We start from the raw sequence: 20,277 nt of genomic DNA on the forward strand, positions 1-20,277 counted from the left end.
TTCGGCTCCCTAGGCCTAAATCCTAAACTAAAATGACATAGGTTACAAATGTAAAACACGTTTTTCTTATTATGCACAGTGGAAAAACACCAGGTAGAGATCCTTGAATTCCCTTTGTTCTGTTTTACGATTGTTTTGTTAAGTATTGGCAGCCCTCTGCTCTGCTCTTCACAAGGTTATTTTGACCAGACTTATGTATCTGAACACATGTTGCATGTCAGTATTCAATATGGCATTCCATATGTATTTGCCTAATGGAAAGCTGCACTCATGTGCTATTCCTTGGGTTGTGAGTGTTCAGGCTTGTTTGTGATGGGGGTTTCGTGGGAAGGGACAAACTTTTGGCTCCTGGGGTTCCCCAAATTCATAGCCCTTTGGACTCTTTGTATCGTGCACAACCTTAAGTAATTAGATATATATTAAATAATATTTGTACAGGTGCCCAAATGTAGGGAATAAAACAACAACAGCCATACAGTACAGTTGGGTCCGTTTTCATAGGCTATACCTGCAAATGGACAGTTGAAACTGGATGGAGTCTTTTGGCCGAAGAGATTTTCTTGAACATCCCTAGCTTCAGGGACCTCTGACTGGCAACAGCCCCTTGGCTTGCCCCAGTGTATACCCATAAGCTCATTCCCTCTTTCTTGGGTTTACTTCTGTAACAAACACGGGGGGGTACATGCATGCAGTGGGGGCTGGCCTGCTTCATCTCTTTTCAATTCAGGATTCATTAGTGCAGAGAAACCAAACTGTAAAAAAAAAAAAAGCGCTACCCAATGAAAACAAATGTTAAACCAAACATAGACCGTTTACGCACTGGGAACTTCACTGATCCAGCTCTCATGCAGGAGCACAAATTGGAGATGGATGAGGCGCACCAGGCCAAATGCTCCCCCATGTAGGTACAGGAATAGGTGGAGCATCCTGCCATGACTAAAACTCTAGCCTGCAGCCCGGCATGAAACCTCCAGTGCGTAAATGGTCATAGTGACCACAAACTCCAGGCCAGCCCTTCCCTTTTGCCGGGGCCCTGCTATTCACCTCACCCAACCCAGCACTCAGCAAAGGAAAATCGTGCCTTAAAACTCCCTGTTATAAAGAAATGTTCTCTGCCACAACCTACCAGAAGACAGGTGCACACTATGAATATTGACAGTGCTGAATGCTTCGAGGCCATTATGAAACCCCCTAGAGACAGCAGATGTTCGCAAGTGATCCAAGTCAGATGGCAGCCCTCTGTGCTGACAATGATGCAGAAGGTAAGAGATGGCATTATTCTAGCCTGCAGAAAAGGAGGTTGACTCTGTCAAAATTAGGGAAGCACAGCAGAAACCACTTCTACTTCAGTGCCGTTGGAAAGGAAGAAAGTGAAGTACTGCATTGGGAATACGTGCTTTCTGTATAGCCCAGCCTCATCAGTGCTCAGAAGCTAAGCAAAGTCAGTATGAGGATGACTGGGATTGCTATGCAGAGGGACACCCCCCACCCTCCGCTCATGTCTTACTTTGAAACCCTCATGAGATGGAGCTTCATCTTTATTACATAGATAATATGGGTACTAACAATACACACTAAGCCTCTTACTTTGGGCATTCAGTTGCCTAAGTTGCTCTATCTATATAATAATCCCTACTACAATGCAATCTTTATGTAGTAAGAAGAATAATTGGTTCTTATATGCTACTTGTCTCCACCAGAGGAGTCTCAAAGCATCTTACATTTGCCTTTCCTTTCTTCTCTCCACAACAGCCACCCTGTGAGGGAGGTGAGGCTGAGAGGCCCTGATATTACTGCTCGGTCTGAACAGCTCTATCAGTGCTGTGGCGAGCCCAAGGTCATCCAGCTGGCTGCATGCGGAGGAGGAGCGGGGAATCAAACCCCTGCTTGCCAGATTAGAATAAAGAATTCAGGAGGCATAAAATCTTTTCTCAAGAGGAGTTCATTTGGTGAAATTAGTTCCAGCATCCACCAGAACACTGTTTACTGTGTCAAGAACATGTGTACACACACGGTGAGACAGATAAATTCATTTATATGCATTTCTTTAAGGACATGTTTATGGGCTGACATACATGTTTTGTATTCAAACATCAGGATCATACTTCTGCTCACCCACAAGACATAGGAAGACAGGAAGTGGCCATGGACAGGAAATAATGAGAAAGAAAAGAAGAGCAGGTATCTGGTGCTGTCAGGACCCCAGAACTGAGGGCAGCAAATGTTGCCTGGAAGCCTGGGAGGAAAGAAGGAAAGTCTGGGTGGCGCAACAATTGGCAAGGGGAGGAATGAAGAAAGGAATAAATTACCTGTCTTGGACTAGGAGAAAAATCTCAGAGGCCCTTTCTGCACTCACAGCTTGATTTTGATTGTCACTGAATTGAACTCAGTATCCCTTTCATTCACATCCAGTTCACATCCTGTACCTGCCCTCTGCATATAAATTCTTTCTCAGAGTTTTCTCCGACTAGAACTCTACATACTAATGAAAGAATCTGGATCTCTGAGATACTTTTCTTCCCTTTTTTGTGCTTCTGGTTGGTCTCTGCTCATTGGTCAGTTTCAGGCAGCCATTGGAGACAACTTTGTAGGAGGATGCTTGGCTTGCCATGTCCCAGCATCCTTCAACTGGCCCCAGCACCCTATGGATGCCATTATGTGAGGGTGGCCATTCCCCATTAGGCCTATTTGGAGGGAGCCTAATAGGAGGGTGCCTTGGTTAAGAGTGGCAGCCTCTACTCTGGAAAAACAGGTTTGAATCCCCACTTCTCCACATGTAGCCAGATGGATGAACTTGAGCTAGTCACAGTTCTGTCACAATTCTCTCAGCCCCACCTACCTCATAGGGTGTCTGTTGTGGGGAGAGGAAGGGAAGATGATTGGAAGCTGCTCTGAGACTCCTTCGGGTAGTGAAAAGCAGGGTATGTTAAAAAAACAACAACAACCCATCTCTTCTTCTTCCAACTCTTCCTTCTATGTCCCTTGAAGTCAATGTGCTTAGAAGGGTGCAGTTTTGCTTAGGATGACACTGCTAGAAACATTCAGACCCCAAAATATACCAAAAGATCATCCATCCCAATTTCTGGCCCAATCAGAACCTTCCACCCATCTCCTCACGCCAGTGGAATTGCTACCTCAGGTAATGCCTCAGGAAACAAGGCTAGATCGCTTCTGGGCTGGGGATTGTGCTGGGCTGCTAGAGATGCTGGAGTTTCCACTTCTTCTGTCAGACCATGCACATGACTGTGGTTTCTGTATGTTTGTTCTGTTGTGAGCAGATCAAAAATTAATGTCCTTGCATACATCCACCCATCTATCACAGACAAGTTGCCTATAGACTTTAATGTGTTTCTCCCCCCAAAAGATGTTAGCCAACAATATACAGTTTTTCTAGATGCCATTGACAGGTAAGAAATTTGTTTGTTTTTGAATTATGAGGGCCTGGGATGTATCCATGGTATCAGCAATGAGTATCAGCTGGTGTCTCGAATCTCTGACAACAGCTTATATTTTCAAAGTAATATGGAACGTCTGCATTCTTTTAAAAATTGCCTCTTAAAAAAAGCCATTGTATATAAACACAGCTAGGACTGCCTATTATGCCTCTCACACACTAGATGTCACTGCATGACCTAGAATGTTCTCGGTTTGATCTATTTATTTTCCCCATTTCAGTCCAAATACGAATACGAACAACCCCCCCCTCCCCCGGCACTGCACTGATTTTATTTCAAAAATGAACAAGAGTTCATGAACAATAGCTCTAACATACTCCTTTGCAATATAAATAAACATGGTTCTCCTTAGTTCCTTTATTTTATATGTTTTACTGTGGCTTTGGTTGGAATGCCTTCAAAAAAACATTTGTATTCCAGTCATAAGAACACAGGAAGAGCCGTACTGAGTCAGACCAGAGGTCCATCTAGTACAGCATCCCATCTCAGACAGTTGCCATTCATTTGTCCTGGAGGGCCAACAACAGGACATAGAGCAGTGGGTCTCAACCTGAGGGTTGGGACCCCTTTGGGGGTCAAACGACCCTTTTACAGGGGTCGCGGTAGGGCAAGCAGCTTAGCCGGGGAGAGGGGGGCACCGCCACTGTTGCCGCTCCTCCTGAAGGTGCCCACCAATTTCTATACAATTTATAACCAATTTCTATACAATCATGAACAATGGATCTTCACGCCATTGGTCAGTTTCGGTTTAATTTCTGTGAAAGAACACTTGCATCATTTTATGGTTGGGGATCACCACAACATGAGGAACAAGTATTAAAGGAACAAGCATTAGGAAGGTTGAGAACCACTGACATAGAGGCTGAGGAATTCCCTCATACCTCCCAATATATAAGGTCACCATTTTTTATGTATACGGAAATGTTTGTATTTTCCAGCTTTGCTACTTATGAATGCATGTGTACCTTCTGAATCTGGAAAATATGCCCATTGCCCCATCACATGCAGTGGCAACCGTGCACATCAGAGTGATTGTACCTAGTATGACTTCACCTTACACATAGATGGAGCAGCAAAACTAATGACTGAATATGGACATAGACACAAGTGATACTCAGGACTAGGCATGAGCAATTTGAGTCAGCCCAAAAGTACCAGAATCAGCATTGATTCGGGCACGAATCGGCTGAATCTGGTCCAAATCCCCGTTTCCCAATAAGTTTGAATTGCCAAATCGCAATTTGTCATGCTTCAGCAAATCAAGTTAGTGGCTGTTTAAAGAGAAATGGGGGGGGGGGGGAGTTTCCCTTTTTGTCTTTTCCAGGTTTTGTGGATGGGGGTTTGAGGTATAGGCACCAAACTTGCAACAGGAGCCTTTCCTCAAAAGAACCCTCAGGGAATCCAATTCTAGGGGCATCCAATCGCTATTATTTCCTACTAGCAAGAAAGCCCATTGCAACCAGGAATGCAATGGGCACTAGGACCCAGGGGACACCGGCAGGAGCAGATCTCTCTCTCTCTCTCTCTCTGGCAGCAAGAGCCACAGGAGGTAATCAGGGCTCCTTCTAGCAGGGAATCAAGGTTCGTTTGCAGTTTTAAGCTCATTTGCAGTTTGTCTCTGTTTGTCTTTCTCCCTCGCAGCAGGAGCCATAGCAGGTAATCAGGAGTCGTTTGCAGTTTGGCAGGGCTCTCTGTGTCTCTCAGGCATCTGAGAGCAAAGTGGCTAGCGTCCAGGGAAGGGGGGCAGGTGCTGCAGAGGGAGGCCCTGATTGACCCTATTCCATCTCGGACAGCCAGGACACTCTCCACCCCCAGGGCTGTTTCACAAATATTAAGATGATGGAATGGATGGATGGATGGATGGATGGATGGATGGATGGATGGATGGATGGATGGATGGATGGATGGATGGATGGATGGATGGATGGATGGATGGATGGATGGATGATAAGGAAAAAATCAATTTGGTGTCTGTTCCTCAAACCTCTCTCCTGAGCCTGGAATAGATGGAAAGAGAAAAAAACCCACAGACTTGAATGGTGTTACTGGTTTCAGTGACGCTGAATCGATTTGGCCAAATCAAAATTACAATATGCATTATTCAGACAGATTGAAAATGATCTGAATCGTCTTCTTCTTGCACATGCCTACTCAAGATTGCTCAGATCTGAAATACATTTCTATGTATGTGATGCTGAATAGAAGTATATCCTTCTGGAGATTTTCTACAGGGACCTCCTTCTATAGCATGCTGTCAGCATAAATTGCCAGAAACTTGGACTCCAAACCTGCACCTCTGTGCATGTCAAGGCTCACAACATGCACAAACACACTCCCAATGAACCATTCCTGAAATCTACCTAAAAATGTCATAATATTGTTAAAATATAAGCTAAAACTTAGAAGAAGAGCTGTGCTTTTGATTATCTGAAGGAGCCTCAAAGTAGCTTACAATCGCCTATCCTTCCTCTCCCCATGACAGACACCCTGTGAGGTAGGTGAAGCTGAAAGAACTCTGAGAGGAACTGTCACTGGCCCAAGGCCACTTGGCTGGCTGCATGAGGAGGAGGAATGGGGAGTCAAACCTGGTTCTCCAGAGTAGGGGCCACCATTCTTAACCATGACAGCAAACTGGCTTCCCACACAATCTAATTAAACCCGTGGGACCTCTGGAAATTTTGACAATGGGGAGTGACCAGCCTCACATAATGGCTGCTGTAGGGTGCCGGGGCTAATCTCAGAATGTTGAGAGACTGTAAGCCAGGCAAGAACCACATTCTTTCTCAGTGGCTGGCCCCTGTAGACACCTGCAGGTAATCCCTCCTGCGTTCTTCTGAAGTACCTCTTGCTTCAACAACACGGAGGAAACCCAGAACTATTTGTTTGGGGCAGGATTCCTAGAATGAAGTAGGAAATCGATGCCAGGTAACTCACTGGAGGGCACCATGCTTAGGCACTAAGGGCACAAGATCACTGAGTTAGAAGAGACAGGGTGTTGCAGTGGCTAGAGGAATAACTTAGACTGTGAGAAACTCAGGTTCAAATCTGGTGAGACATTCTAATTCAGATCCTTGCTCAGCTACTACCAGGCCCAAATAGCATTAGGCAAGCCATTGGGGCTATGTTCTGATAGCACACCAAGCCACAGTTGGCTGCAGTGGGCATGAATGTGGCTTGTCCAGTGTGTTCACTTGCTCCTTCTTCCATCTTGCATGAACCAAGTTCCTGGTCGGAACAAACTCCAGTTCCTCATGAAGTCTGAATGTGGTGCCTGGAAAACTGGGGTTTGTTTACTTACCACAAGGAGGAAACTAAGTAGGGTTTCCAGTTGCATACTTGTGATGGACAAATGCCTGCTCCTGTCATCCATTGCCCACATACAATCCAATGAGCAGGAGAATAAAAACGGGAGCAAGAAACCATGAAGGAAGCAGAAGAGAAATCTTTTACTAGGATGGTGCTAGCTTGAAATTTTAAAAATTGGGGGACAAAGGCTTGCATGCCACCATCCACTCAGTCCTTCACACTTCAAGGTTCTTTCATCCAACTAGCTCTTCTGTCAGAGGCTGGCTCTTTTGGCGGAGGAAAGCTTCAAACTCTGCTGAGTGCAATAACTGGATGCAAGCCAGAGAAACTGAAAAATCATGATATAAAATGGGTGGTTTACAGAAGCTTGTCAGTGTGCCTACCAAATATCCAAATCCTTCTATGGGTTAACCCTTGCCTGGAGGGAAGGAGAATTGTCAAATCAGAAATTACCTCTACTTCCAAACCGTGATGGATTTTGAGGCCTTAGGAAAGGCACATTATTGCCCCAGATACAACCTTAACCTAACATATATGCTATTATTTCAAAACACTGTCCACATTTAACTCTATAGCATTATCCTCCCTTTGCTTCCATTATCTTCCCTTAGTTTTCTTCTCTGCAATATCATGGGTAGACTGGCCTTCAGATGTATCTGGCAAGTTCCCAGTGTGGGGTATGGTGCTGGAGGAAAATGCCTAGAACAGGGGTAGTCAAACTGCGGCCCTCCAGATGTCCATGAACTACAATTCCCAGAAGCCCCTGCCGCAGTTTGACTACCCCTGGCCTAGAACATCAAGAGGTGGAGGCCATTTTTCCTTGCTCCTCAGTCCAGGAAACTGGGGCTGAGGGCTGGTAACTCCGCACTCTGTCCTGGTAAATGGAAATTATACACTGGGGTCCTGCTCCCCTGTTGTTTAATTTATACATAAACAACATTGTAGAAAGACTCTCAGGCCCACAATTTGTTTCTCCTACACTAGGAGATCAAAAAATATCTATTTTATTTTATGCAGATGACATGGCCCTAATTTCCCTCACAAAAATTGGGATGCAAAGACTAGTGGTGCTTGTTGTAATTTGTTCAACAACTTGGTGCAAGTTGTTCAACAACTTGGTGCTTATTGCAAAAAAAGAAGGTCTCAAAATAAACTACAATAAGACAAAAGTAATGGTCTTTAGAAAAAGGGCCAAAAATTCTCTTGGAGCACTGGGGCCCTGTGAAAGTTGCAGGGGCCTCACAATTCAGCTGATTCCAGGACTGTTTTGATCTTCCAGTCTACCGTGTATTGCAAAAACTCCAAAAATTGTTTAGAGACCAAAAGCCTTCTTCATTATCTAGTTAGTTATACTCAAAGAAGGAAAACTTACTGTTCACAAAATATGCTCAAACAAGAGACTTGTGGGAGACAGGCTGGTTCTTGGTAGCCTGATCAGGGTCTAGGGATGCCAGTCCCCAAGTGGGACCTGGGGATCCCCCAGTTCCACAGCTCATCTCTAGGGGCTAGAGATCAGTTCCCCTGAAGAAAACAGCTGCTTTGGAGGCTTGACTCCATTGTGAGACCTCCCCTCTCCAAATCCAGTCCACTCCCAGATCCACCCCCAGGGTCTCCAGGTATTTCCCAACCCAGAGCTGACAATCAGGGTCTGGCATATTAGTCCTGTTGCTTGAATCAGTTCATCAGGCCTAGCTGCTTCCTGGATCTTTGAGGCAGCCAAGACTGAACACAAAGCATCCAAATGATGGGGAATAGTCCCTGTAGATGAGGTATTAACAAATCCCAGTGAGGGATATTATTTATTCATTCATTTAGGGATTTAGATACCACCCCTCTCGGACATACCATCTTGGGGTGGTTTACAGAATGTTTGCATTATGCTGATGCTGCATCAACTCATTGTTAGATATTGTGCGACTGGTGTGCTTGAGCAATCCCTAGCAGATGGATTTTCATACGTGGAGAAGGACATCCGGATGCAAATGATTCCTGTGCTGTCGTGACAGTGCAAGACGCATGGATGCAGTCTCATAAATCAAGTCCATCAGCAGCAGACACCACAAATAGATTTTCATGGCTTTGGGGCAACTACCTCATTTGCCCTACACAATAGTCCCCAGATATCCAGATCCTCTCTCAGGCTGTTAAAAGGAAAGGTGGCTTATTAGGCTGACAAGAAGCTTTCCTCAGGATTTCATCTGTTGTCCTTTGGTTTGATTTCCCCCCCCCAAAAAAAAAAATTCAAGGTCTTCTCCCATTCTTAGATTCAGACTGGCCTGCAGCCAGCTTCATCAGTATTGTCCTCCATCCTTAACATTATCTGTCCTTTTCTGCACAGAGCATTCTGCCTTTTCACAAACTCTCAAGGGTCATGCAACCTAACTGCTAATTTTCAAACTTCAATGGGAAATGATGTTGTCAGCATACATACCAAGCATCCCAGCACTCCACGAGGAGATGCAAAATGCTACATTGGACATTTTAATATTATTATTTACTTGCAAATGGATGCCCAGTTGGACTGGGTTTGAATTTGAAACTTGGCATGATGTGAAATATTTGATGCTATTTTAATGTCCTTCCTGAGCCTCTGGTAACTTGTTGGCAGCCTTGGTGGAGGACTGGCAGTCCCACCTTATGGCCCACTATTGACAAGATCGCTCCTCGGCACCCTCTCCACACTTGGCTCAAGCAGGCCCCATGGTATATCCAGGAGCTTCGTGAGAGGAAGAGGGAAGTGAGATGGCTAGAGCAAGTGTGGCAGAAAGCTCGTAATGAAGAGGCAAGAACATCCTGCCGCATGCTTATGAAATGGCAGTGAAGGTGACAAAACGTGAGTCCATAAGCTCTTGCCTGGCACAATTATTTAGGGTAGTTCGGACCCTTACAGCACTCAAGGAAGGGTACCAGAATAGTCGTAGACTGGATTTGAGCTCTGAGGCATTTGAGAGCTTTTTTGCAGATAAAGTCTTGTTGCTTTGCTGTAACCTTCCCACCATGATTGATAAAGAACGTGAACTGGAAGCTCCTTGGCTGTCAAGGGGGATAATGTTGGATGGCTTCAAGTGGCTTTCTTTAACTGAAGTTAAAGTTGGGGTTGGTAAGGGCAACCACTTGTCACATGGATCCCTGTCCATTGTGGCTGCTCAATTGGGTGACCAATGGATAGGAGGCCCTTTGAGGGACATTGTCAACCTCTCTTTGTCATCTGGAGAGTTCCCCAAAGGGCTGAAGGAAGCAGTGATTTACCCTCTTCTGAAAAAAACCATCTCTGGATCCAAGGGACCCCGCCAGCTACCACCCGGTCTTTTATTTGGTGTTTCTTGGTAAGGTGATTGAGAGGGCCATCCAGACCCGCTCCTAGCATTCTTGGAGGAAACTTCGGCCCTGGACCCATACCAGTCGGGCTTTCATCCTGGCCATGGCATGAAGACTGCACTGGTCATCTTGATGGATGATCTTTTGTGCCAGCTGAAGAGTGGTTTGGCACTCCTCGTGCTTTTAGATTTGACAGTCACATTTTATGTGGGTGATCACATGTTGTTAGCACACCACCTTGCCTGGATGGGGATTAGGGGGACAGCCTTTCAGTGGCTTGTCTCCTTCCTCCAGAACCAGACAGAGGGGGGCTGTGGGAGAAGACGTCATGCGCCTTTGCACTCATGCAGCACCCCACAGGGGTGATACTCACCCCATGCTCTTTAACATCTATATGTGCCCTCTGGCACAGCTGGTCTGCAGTTGTGGGCTGGGGTGTCACCAGTATGCTGATGACACCCAACTCTATCTCATGACAGATGGCCAGCCAGACTCTTCCATGGAAATGTTGCCAGATGTTTGGAAGTGGTTTCTGGATGGCTCAGGCAAAGTTGTGTGAAACTCAACCCCTCCTATAGCTGGTCAGACAGGGGGGAGCAGGGCCAGGAAGCATGCCTTCCCTCACTGGTTAGGAACCAACTTAAGGCTGTACCTATTGCCAGGAAATTGGGCTTGATCTTTGATGCCTCCCTGTCTAAAGAGGCTCTGAACATGAGGGTAGCCCAAGTGGCATTTTACCACTTGCGCCAAGTGAGACTACTAGCGCCCTACCTGTCCCCAGAACACTTGGCCACAGTGATCCATGCAATGGTCACTTCTGTAACTCACTCTAAACAGGTCTGCCCTTATCTCTGACCCGGAAATTGCAACTGGTTCAAAATGTCACAAATAGGATCCTTATGAGGTTATCCTGGAGTGCCCACATCCAGCCTGTGCTGAGGCAACTGCATTGATTACCAGTTAGCTTCCGGATCAGGTTTAAGGTTTTGGTTCTTACCTTCAAGGCCACCCAGGGCCTCGGCCCTACATATCCAAGGGATGGCTTGTCTCCTTATGCCCTCCACAGGTTTAAGAGATTTTAAAAATAAATTTAAAAATAATTGTTGTTGTTAGGTGCGAAGTCGCGACCCCATGGACAATGATCCTCCAGGCCTTCCTGTCCTCTACCATTCCCCGGTCCATTTAAGTTCGCACCGACCACTTCAGTGACTCCATCCAGCCACCTCATTCTCTGTTGTCCCCTTCTTCTCTGTCGTCCCCTCGATCGCTCCCAGCGTTAGGCTCTTCTCCAGGGAGTCCTTCCTTTTCATGAGGTGGCCAAAGTATTTGAGTTTCATCTTCAGGATCTGACCTTCAAGTCAATATTTCCTACTCTTACTAGAGGCAGCTCCCCAAGTGATCAGATAGAGGTTTTTCCTCTCAAAAGCCTGTCCCTTTTAAACTGTAAAAGCCAAGGATTGAACCCGAGACCTTGTGCTCTAAGCCACAGCCAGTTACATGCCATTAGATATTTCATGAGAACATTAAAACCTCCAGTGTTCACAAATAAAACCAATGTCACCTGTGTCTCTATTTCTCAACTGTAGCTCCTATAAGTGGATATCTAAATCTGCAGATGAGGGCCACACGGATACTAAACAGATTATCCTGTAAACTTGGGAGATCATCCATGTTTTGGGGAAAATCTGACAACTAAGAAAATGCATCAGGGTGGGGGTTAAATTCTCCCAAAATAAAAACACCTCCTTCAGGCAGGGGCAGTGACAGCAATAACGGGTGTCCAGTAGCTTTGGCAGCTGCAGCCAAGGCCGTGGCATTGGGAGGAACTGCAGGAAGCCCAGCAGCAGACGCCAGAGGACAGACTGGATCTGGAAATGGTTGTGGTCAATGGTGGAGGAGGAAGTGAGGCATGGCAGGCCCAGCACTGGTAGCGGCAGCGGAGAGAAAAGCTGCATCTGGCTGAAGCTGGGAGCCACACTGGGCTCACTGGAGTTGTTGCTGATTGAGAGGGCCCCAAAGATGGCAGAGGTGATTGGCCGGGGCGGGGGGAGAAGTCACGGCAGATCTAGCCAGGAACTGCACCAGGTCTTGAGGTCATGGTGGTAACGAAGATGGGGAGAGGAAATCCTTCTCCCATTAGTATCCTGAATAAACACTTGTCTGATTATATATTTCTCTTTCTTATATGTAGTGTGTGTTTATATGAATACTCTTGTAAAGCAAGAAGGCTTCAGAAGTGGACTATTCCTCCCATTCTGTTGTATTTGAATCAATTACCACCCCTTCGTTTATCGTGTTTCTTATTTGGAAACTTGCCACGTAGCTTTCTGAAGTTGCCTGGATGCAGATGAGCTGAACAAAGGGAAACAGGTGTTGTTTGAAACACATGGGACCAGCTGGCACCTGATTGTGCAATTAGCACACAGATGAGTTTAAGTAAAAGTCTAATCTGGGAAGATCTTGCTGGGTTTTTTCTCCTCACCTCTTCTCGACTGCAAAAAAACAAAACGTGTTTGCTCCAAGATCCAAAATGAGACAACTGAAAAGGAAAGATATCTCCTGTTTACATCCTTCTGTGGCTTTCTTGGGACCTACAAATGCACATCTGCCTCTTATCAACAGCCCACCAACTGTATTGGTAACCAGATGATGAATACTGTGAAAGCTGACAGCACTGATCATATGCCAAGTGGATCGGTACACCCAGAGACCGCCCCACTTGCAGCCTTGGTGCTAGATGTGGTGGCTTTGTAGACATATGTCTGATTCTTGCCGTTTCAGTGTGCCAACTTTGTTCTATATTGCTATGGTTCTTAAAGCCTAAACTCTGCTTTGGCCTGCTCCTCAATTACAAGCTTGTCGCAAAGATTAGATTTCAGTATCTGGACCTTGTATAGTAGTCATGGTTCTAAAAATAATACTAAGAATAGTGAACAAGCTGTTGCTTCTGTGAAATGCATTTGTACAAAGCATACATGATAAAAAAAATCAGGACCTTGCATTGTCCCTGGGACTCAGACCACAACATTTTTGTATCAGAATTCCATTCTTTCCCCAGATAACGTATTCGTTGCTGTCTGCTGATAATAGATCTGGTAGGTTTCCAGGTGTCAGATTTTCCACTGTTTGCAGTTTATGGTCCATTTATCTTAATGGCTTGGGAAACAGCCAGCTTTTTTGAAGGCATTAATTACCCTGTATATTGATAGATAAAAAGATTGGTTTGGGTGGGAGATCATAAGATGAAAATTGCCTGCCTCCTTTCAGGTAATTGTAACAACTAGGTTGAGTCTTTTTTTAAAAGACAGTAAAATTATCAGTTTAAGGAGATCAGAAATATTTTTAGAATGGTAGAAGTCATAATTAAATGGAACCTGGCCATCCTATAAGCAAACACACCTGAGTGACAAAGGTGTTCTGTAAGGCAGGCTTGGGAGGTCCAATGATTACATCCTGTTTTCCACTGTGAATTTATTGCTGCTGAGAAGCACAAGTATCTAGATGTAGCACTCTTTCCAGATTTGGACCTAAAATCTTGTACCTGGAGGATGTGAGTCAGTCACCCTGTTCAGGGTGTGCCCTTGCAGTTTAATTGTTTTTAACCATCATTCCCATTATGGCTGAAATGAGAACTGCAAATTCTAATCTGTGTTATACTACTGCAAGTACGTGTGGAATAATTCCCAATAGGTACCTGTGAACATCTACCCCAGTAAAACCAAAGAGAAGTCCCAAGGCATTTTAGAAACGAATCATACTCATTTCAGGATAAAATGCTGGGAACCAGAGAACGCTGCCTCAGAGGCATCAAGTATATATCCAGTAAAGTGATGCATTCGTATTAAGGGCAGCAAACAGAAGTGTGTGGTCACTGTGCAGTGTTTGGAACAGCACTATTCCCTCATCCAGCCCATATTTTAGGCTAGATTAACTGGATATTAATCTGGTTCAGATTAACCCAATCATAGTAGACAGAGAGGAGGTTCTGGACCTGCCTTCATGTCGGGGTTCCTGTAATTCAAGCTGAGAAGGAAGCTTTTTATTAAACTGCATTCGTCCATCACTGCTGCTGTGTGATTTCCACGGGGTTCTTCTGGACAGGAAAAAGCTGATTCAAAAGAAGATCCAATTGTCGATAGATCTAGTTGTGGATGGATCAGCCCCGGGGTGGGGAATTAACATTAAAGATTAACTGAGTCGAGGACCTCCTCCGGCCCAAGGTAGCTCTCACTGTGTACGTTGTATAAAGTACACATCCGTGCATTTGAGTATTTTTAAGAACAAGAGTTGGGGGATTTGTATTTTCACTACCCGAAGGAGTCTCAGAGCGGTTGACAAGCACTTTCCCTTTCCTCTCCCCACAGCAGGCACCCTGTGAGGTAGGTGGGGCGGAGAGAGCTAGGAGAGAACTGACATTGCTCCCCCCGCGGACTGCGTGTGGTGGAGGAGGAGGGGGGAGATCAAGGCCGGCTCTGGGGATTAGCGGCGGCCACTCGCCGCCACACCAAGCGCTCCAACCAAGTTGTTCAATTTGCGGGAAACAGGAGGCGGCTGATCAGACGACGTCTCTGCAATGAGCAGAAGCTGCCGCTGGAAGCTGGACGGGAGCGGAGCGCGTCGCTTCTCTGCTCTCCCCGCCGTCTCAGCCTGAAACTTGCACTTGGGCGCCTTCAGCGCCTGGCGCGTCAACCCGCGCGCACTCTCCGCCTCCCCAGCCCGGCGGCAGGAGGGCGAACAGGCGGCGGTGCCTCGCCTCGCCTGGCCCCGCCCTCCGCTCCCCGCCCCCTCCCCAGCGAGCCGCTCGGCGGGGCGGCCCAAAGAGGCGTGAGCGCCTCCCGCGCTTTCTTTCCGGCCCGGCAGCCGCGAAGCGAAGCGAAGCGAAGCGAAGCGAAAGGGGTGGGCGCTTGCGTGCGAAAGAGTCGCCGGGAGCCCCGCCGCCACCACTCCTTGGCCGGCAGCTGCGACGCACCGAGGACTGCACCTGCCCTCCGCCTCGAGGCTCTTTCCCGCGCCTGCCGCGTCCGCCGGAGCCCGTCCCGGTCGCCCTTCCTGCTGCCTGCCCTTCGCCTTCCGCCGGCCAGGTTGGAGCTCCGAGCGGGGCTCGCCGGTCCGGGGCGCTCGCTCCCCGCGGGGGGTGGTCGTCGTCCGGCGCCGCTGCATGAGGCTGGCCGTGCCCGCGGCACCCCGGCCCAGCTCCCCGGCTCTTCCCGCGCGCCGCCCGTGCCTGCAGCCCCTGTGCCCCCCGGCGGCCGGGGCCATGAACGCCTCCTCGCTGGGCAACCAGACGGAGGCGGCGGGGCTCTTCCTGGCGAACAGCAGCCTGTCCCTGGAGCGGGCGCTGCGCTCCTTCACGCCGCGCTCGGTGGTGACCGACGACGGCTTCGTGGTGACCGCCCCGGACGAGCGGAGCCTGTACATCATGCGCGTGGTGCAGATCGCCGTCATGTGCGTCCTCTCGCTCACCGTCGTCTTCGGCATCTTCTTCCTGGGCTGCAACCTGCTCATCAAGTCCGAAGGCATGATCAACTTCTTGGTCAAGGAGCGGCGGCCGTCCAAAGAGGTGGAGGCCGTGGTGGTGGGACCTTACTGACCCACACCCCCCTCCCTCCCTCCGCCCTCCCAGAGGACTCGAAGAAGATGTGGCCGCAGGTGCCTTTCTGGGAACTCTGCCTCCCGATCATGGTAGGGGGTCTGGGCAGGGGGTGACAAGCCCTCCAGCCCCACAAGAGATGTTCTAAGGGGACCCTCCGCAAAGCAGACGACTTGAGGGAGGGGGGCTGAGCCTTGACTCCAGTTTCTTCTGCTTCTGGCCGGGAGGGCAGAAGAAGAGCGACCCTCACCTGGCCTGAGAAGAGGGATGGGTCAATGGGGGGGGGGAGCAAGAGTGGGAAGCCACCTTATTCTTTTTTGGGGAGGGTCCGAGTGTGCGCCTGTGCACGTCTGTCCTGTAAATAGCACTGTAAATGCACGCAAACAAAGCATTCCCAACTTTGCCGGTTTGTTTAGCGAAGGAGAAAAAAGTGGGGAATGAGGACAGAGGCATGGGGGGGGGGACGGAGTGATCCTAACAAAAATGTGGATTGTGAAACCTCGAAAGCCTTCAAGATTTGCAAGGAGAACGGGCACAGGCAAAACCTGCCTTTCGTAAATCAGGATGTGGTGCTTTTGGGGAGGGGGGACAGCTTTTCACACAAATGCCTGCACAGGTTGTGCCACTGAATGGTTTTAAAAGCTGTTTTCTTCTGTTTCCAAGTGTGTCCGTCGAGTTCGGTTTTGTCTTTTTGTACCTGTCACTTGAAGCTTGGCCACTCCGAAGAGCCAGCCAGCCGGGCTGATGCCGCTCCCCTGGCTTTAAACATTGCATGGGTTTGCACAGCCCAAAACAACAGAAGTGCTCTAATGTTGACTGTCTGGTTTGGAATTTATTTTTTCTGATTTGATTTGCATTAATAAAATATATATGAAACTTCTCGGCTGGGTTTCCTGGCAAGCCCGTTCCTGTGGAGATTCACCATGTGCTTCAGGCAAGCCCCCCGTCAGCCTCTGGAGGGACTGAGCAAAACACGCAATTAGCAGATTCCTCATTGGGGTAAGAATGCTAAAGGGCAGGGAGGCGGGAAGTGTTAGAAGAGTTTGAGAAAACCCCAGAAGATGAGAGGAATAGGATGCTCTGTTTATGGTGAAGGACTGGTGCTTTGCTTGCCCCCCAAAAATTCCCCTTGTGCAACCAATACTGGGCAGGTACACGGGTTTGTTTTCCCTCCGAGCAGGTTTTGAGAAGGAAAGATCTGGCAAAGAGGACTCTTCTGGCTATGAGTCAGCATGGCAAACATAGACAGCTGCTAATGAAAGGTGAATGGAAGTGATTTTTCTATTAGTGCCACTGTTTTTAGACAGGAGACCCAGATGAGAAAGAGATGTGGACTGGCAGGCCAGCTGCAATCCTGTTTACTTGCGTTATTTGTACCCCGCCTCCCTCCCCAAGGGAGACCCAGAGCAGCTTAAATCCTCCTCCTCTTGACTTTGGCATCACAACACCTCTGTGAGGCAGGTTAGGTGGAGAGGATGAACTGGCCCAAGGTCACCCAGCAAGCTTCCATGTCAGAGGGTGGATTTGAACCCAAGTCTCTATTTTTGCATCCTAAAGAAGAAGCAGAGTTGGCTTTTATATCCCACTTTACCCAGAAGAGTCTCAAAGTGGCTTAACATTGCCTGCCCTTCCTCTCCCCACAACAGATGTCTTGTGATGTAGGTGAGGCTGAGAGAGCTCTGAGAGAACTGTGCTGAGCCCAAGGTCATCCAGCTGGCTGCATGGGGAAGAGTGGGGCATCAAACCCAGATTAGAGTCCGGCTGCTTTTAAGCACTGCACCAAGCTGGCTCTCTACAAAGAACAAGAAAGGGACGGAAGGAAGGTCTCCTTAGCAGTTGTACTACTCGGATTTAATAGAGTCAACGAGTGCTGCTCGGAAGGTGGAGAAGAGATGTCTTATATAGACATAAGTCTGCGGTAGCCTGTGGGCCTCTCTGAAAAGCGAGTCACATTGTTTATAAAGGACACCTTTCTGAGCCCCCTTCCCTTATTCAGCTTTTACAGGGGCCCATAAAATATGTCAGGCATACCACAGTCCTCTTTTATTACCTATAAATAATAATATATAACCTAGCAGTCCGAATAGCCCAAACTCGCTGAGCTGGACAGAGCTCAGAAGCTAAGCAGGATCAGCCCTGGTTAGTACCTGGGTGACAGACTGCCAAGGAAGTCGGGTTGCTAGGCAGAAGGGAAGCACTGACAAAACCCACCTCTGTTCATCCCCCACTTTCAAAACCCTAGGTGAAAGCTTTCAGTCAGATAGGACTTGATGGTCCATATATATATATATATATATAGCTATATATAGCCTCCAGTTAGTACATATATTGTTAATTAGGGTTATTGATGAACGTGTTGCTGGGGAGGTCAGTCGGGGGCAACATTCCAGGGATTCAGATTGTCCTGGGAGTCTTGGGTGACCTTGGGCTAGTTCTCTTGCTGAGCAGTTCTCTTAGAGCTCTCTCGGCCCTACCTGTCTCACAGGGTGTCTTGTGGGAAGTGGAAGGAAAAGCTGTTTATAAGCTGCTTTGGGATTCCTTTGGGTAGGCAAAAGTGGGGTGTAAAAAAACAGCTCTTTTGGGAGGAACAGCAGCAGCAAACCTGTTCCCTTTGAGCTTTTTTTGCAGGGATTCTTTTGAATGAGAGTGGAGAGGCTGAGAGAACCTGCTTGGGGCTCTGTAAAGAAGAGGAGTTGTTTTTTATGCCCCACTTTTATCTAGCAGATGAAGTTTCAAAGGAGCTTCCAGTTGCCTTCCTTTCCTCTCCCCCTGACAGATGCACTGTGAGGTAGGTCGGGCTGAGAGAGCTCTGAAAGGACTGCTCTGTGCATACAGCTCTGTCAGGAGTATAACAAGCCCAAGGTCACCCAGCTGGCTGAATGTGGAGGAGCTCGCCAGATTAGAAGCTGCTGTTCCTAACCACATCACCAAGTTAGCTCTTGGCAGTTCTGAATGGAGAGCAATAAATGTTCTTCACCACCACAAAAATATTCCTTTGCAATTTTTGCATGATACGAAGAGAACCAGATAATAGCCTCACCCCTGCCGCTTTAGCAGAGGCTTAATGTGTGCAAATGGGCAAGTGAAGGTTTTTGTGGCATGGAGGTAAACAGCATCGCATTAAGGCAACCCTATACGGTAAAGATGTGATGTTGCCAAAATGGGGTATCACAAGCCGGAAGTCAGGGAAGCACAGCGGGTGTAAGAGAATGAAGTGGACAAAGGGTGGTGGTGATGGGGGGGGGGGGAAGATGATCAAGAGGCCAAGGAAGACAGAAACGTGAACCAAGGCAGTAAGGAATTAAAGCTGCATGGGAATAGGAGGAGGGCATCCATAGGATAGAAAATGGGAATGGTACAGTGATCTTCTGTTCAAGATGCATATCTGTGTGGCCTTGGAAGATAGCTGGCATATGCCTGATTTGTTATGGGAAAGTGGAGGGATGGACCAGAATGTTAAAACTGAACAGTCCTCACTGGAAACCATAGATCAGCCCTGGGGCTCATGGGAATTGTAGTCCATGGACATCTGGAGAGCCACAGTTTGGCCACTCTTGCCATAGACGGTAAAGAGAGCGGAGACAGGTCACAACTCTAGCAATATGGGTGCATTTCAGCAAGACCTTGGGATTGGGCTATGAAACCATTGCAGTGATGCGGTGTAAGGGGTTTTTCTCTTATGAGACACGAATGCCCAAAGGATAGGACCTGGGGAAGGAAAGAAGAAGTGTTACATTTCCCTCATGCTCTGAGAAGCCATGCTTGAGACCCTGGGTGTAGCAAAGGGACATGGGAGATGATTTGATCAGGGTGCAACAGGACCCAGGCATTTTCTCTTTCTCAGATCATGCTCCAGTCCGAGAGTTGTACTTCAGACAGGACAAGATATTTTTTAAAACTCTGCTGTTCTCTGAGGGCCCGTCTGCATATTCCGCTGGACATCTGTGGTCAAACTTGAAGACGCAGTTTAAGCCACAAAATGCAAAGCAGAGCAAGGTGGAGAGGTACAAGGGAAGCTGTGTTAATTCATTTCCTTGATTGAAAAGGCACTCTGGGTTACTTCAGTTCTAGCAGAGAGAAAAAAGACAGGCTACTAAAGGGAAGGAGCATCAATACTCTCCTTCCATGCCTTCATGGCTCCGATCCGGATGAACTCCCACTCAAGGTAGTTTTGTGGGTCAGTTTCTCATCAGGAGGCCCAGCTATGGACTCCAGTGTCATAGAATTTTTGTCCTCATTCTAAGGTATTTCTGCCACAGTCCCCTGTTTTTAAACCACAAAAGGGAAAGAAAACATTAAGTTACACTATACCAGATTGATTCCACTGACTCCTTCCTTGATTCATTCTTTCGGGGAATTGTCTTTGACTCACCCTTACGAGTAAAAGAGGACCTATTTCCTGCTCTGACACAGCAAGAGAAAGTTCTTAAATTTGAAACGTCCATTTCAGACAACCTCTGAGCCTTTTAACACTCCCCTTGCTGCTTGCCAGCATGTAGCTTCCCACCTTTTCCACCCCGTTTGTGATACAAAACACTCTCCCGTCCATGGTGATTCCTAAAGAGAGAGAAAGCTCCGTCAGTGACCTATTACCGGGTCTGTTCACAC

General features: G+C 47.5%; 1 protein-coding gene across 1 annotated transcript; it reads left to right on the forward strand.

The window, feature by feature from the left end:
• The first annotated feature begins 14,695 nt into the window (after window positions 1-14,695).
• On the forward strand, window positions 14,696-16,549 carry RPRM (reprimo, TP53 dependent G2 arrest mediator homolog). The gene has a single exon (XM_077320017.1). It carries the CDS (start codon window positions 15,238-15,240, stop codon window positions 15,667-15,669), a length of 432 nt encoding a protein of 143 aa, XP_077176132.1. The 5' UTR covers window positions 14,696-15,237; the 3' UTR covers window positions 15,670-16,549.
• The last annotated feature ends 3,728 nt before the right edge of the window (window positions 16,550-20,277 follow it).

Source organism: Paroedura picta, chromosome 2, assembly GCF_049243985.1.
Source record: "Paroedura picta isolate Pp20150507F chromosome 2, Ppicta_v3.0, whole genome shotgun sequence".
Taxonomy (NCBI): domain Eukaryota; kingdom Metazoa; phylum Chordata; class Lepidosauria; order Squamata; family Gekkonidae; genus Paroedura; species Paroedura picta.

Bases quoted from the DNA above. Each gene is read 5' to 3' on its own strand.
- RPRM (XM_077320017.1), top strand. From the start codon at position 15,238: ATGAGGCTGGCCGTGCCCGCGGCACCCCGGCCCAGCTCCCCGGCTCTT.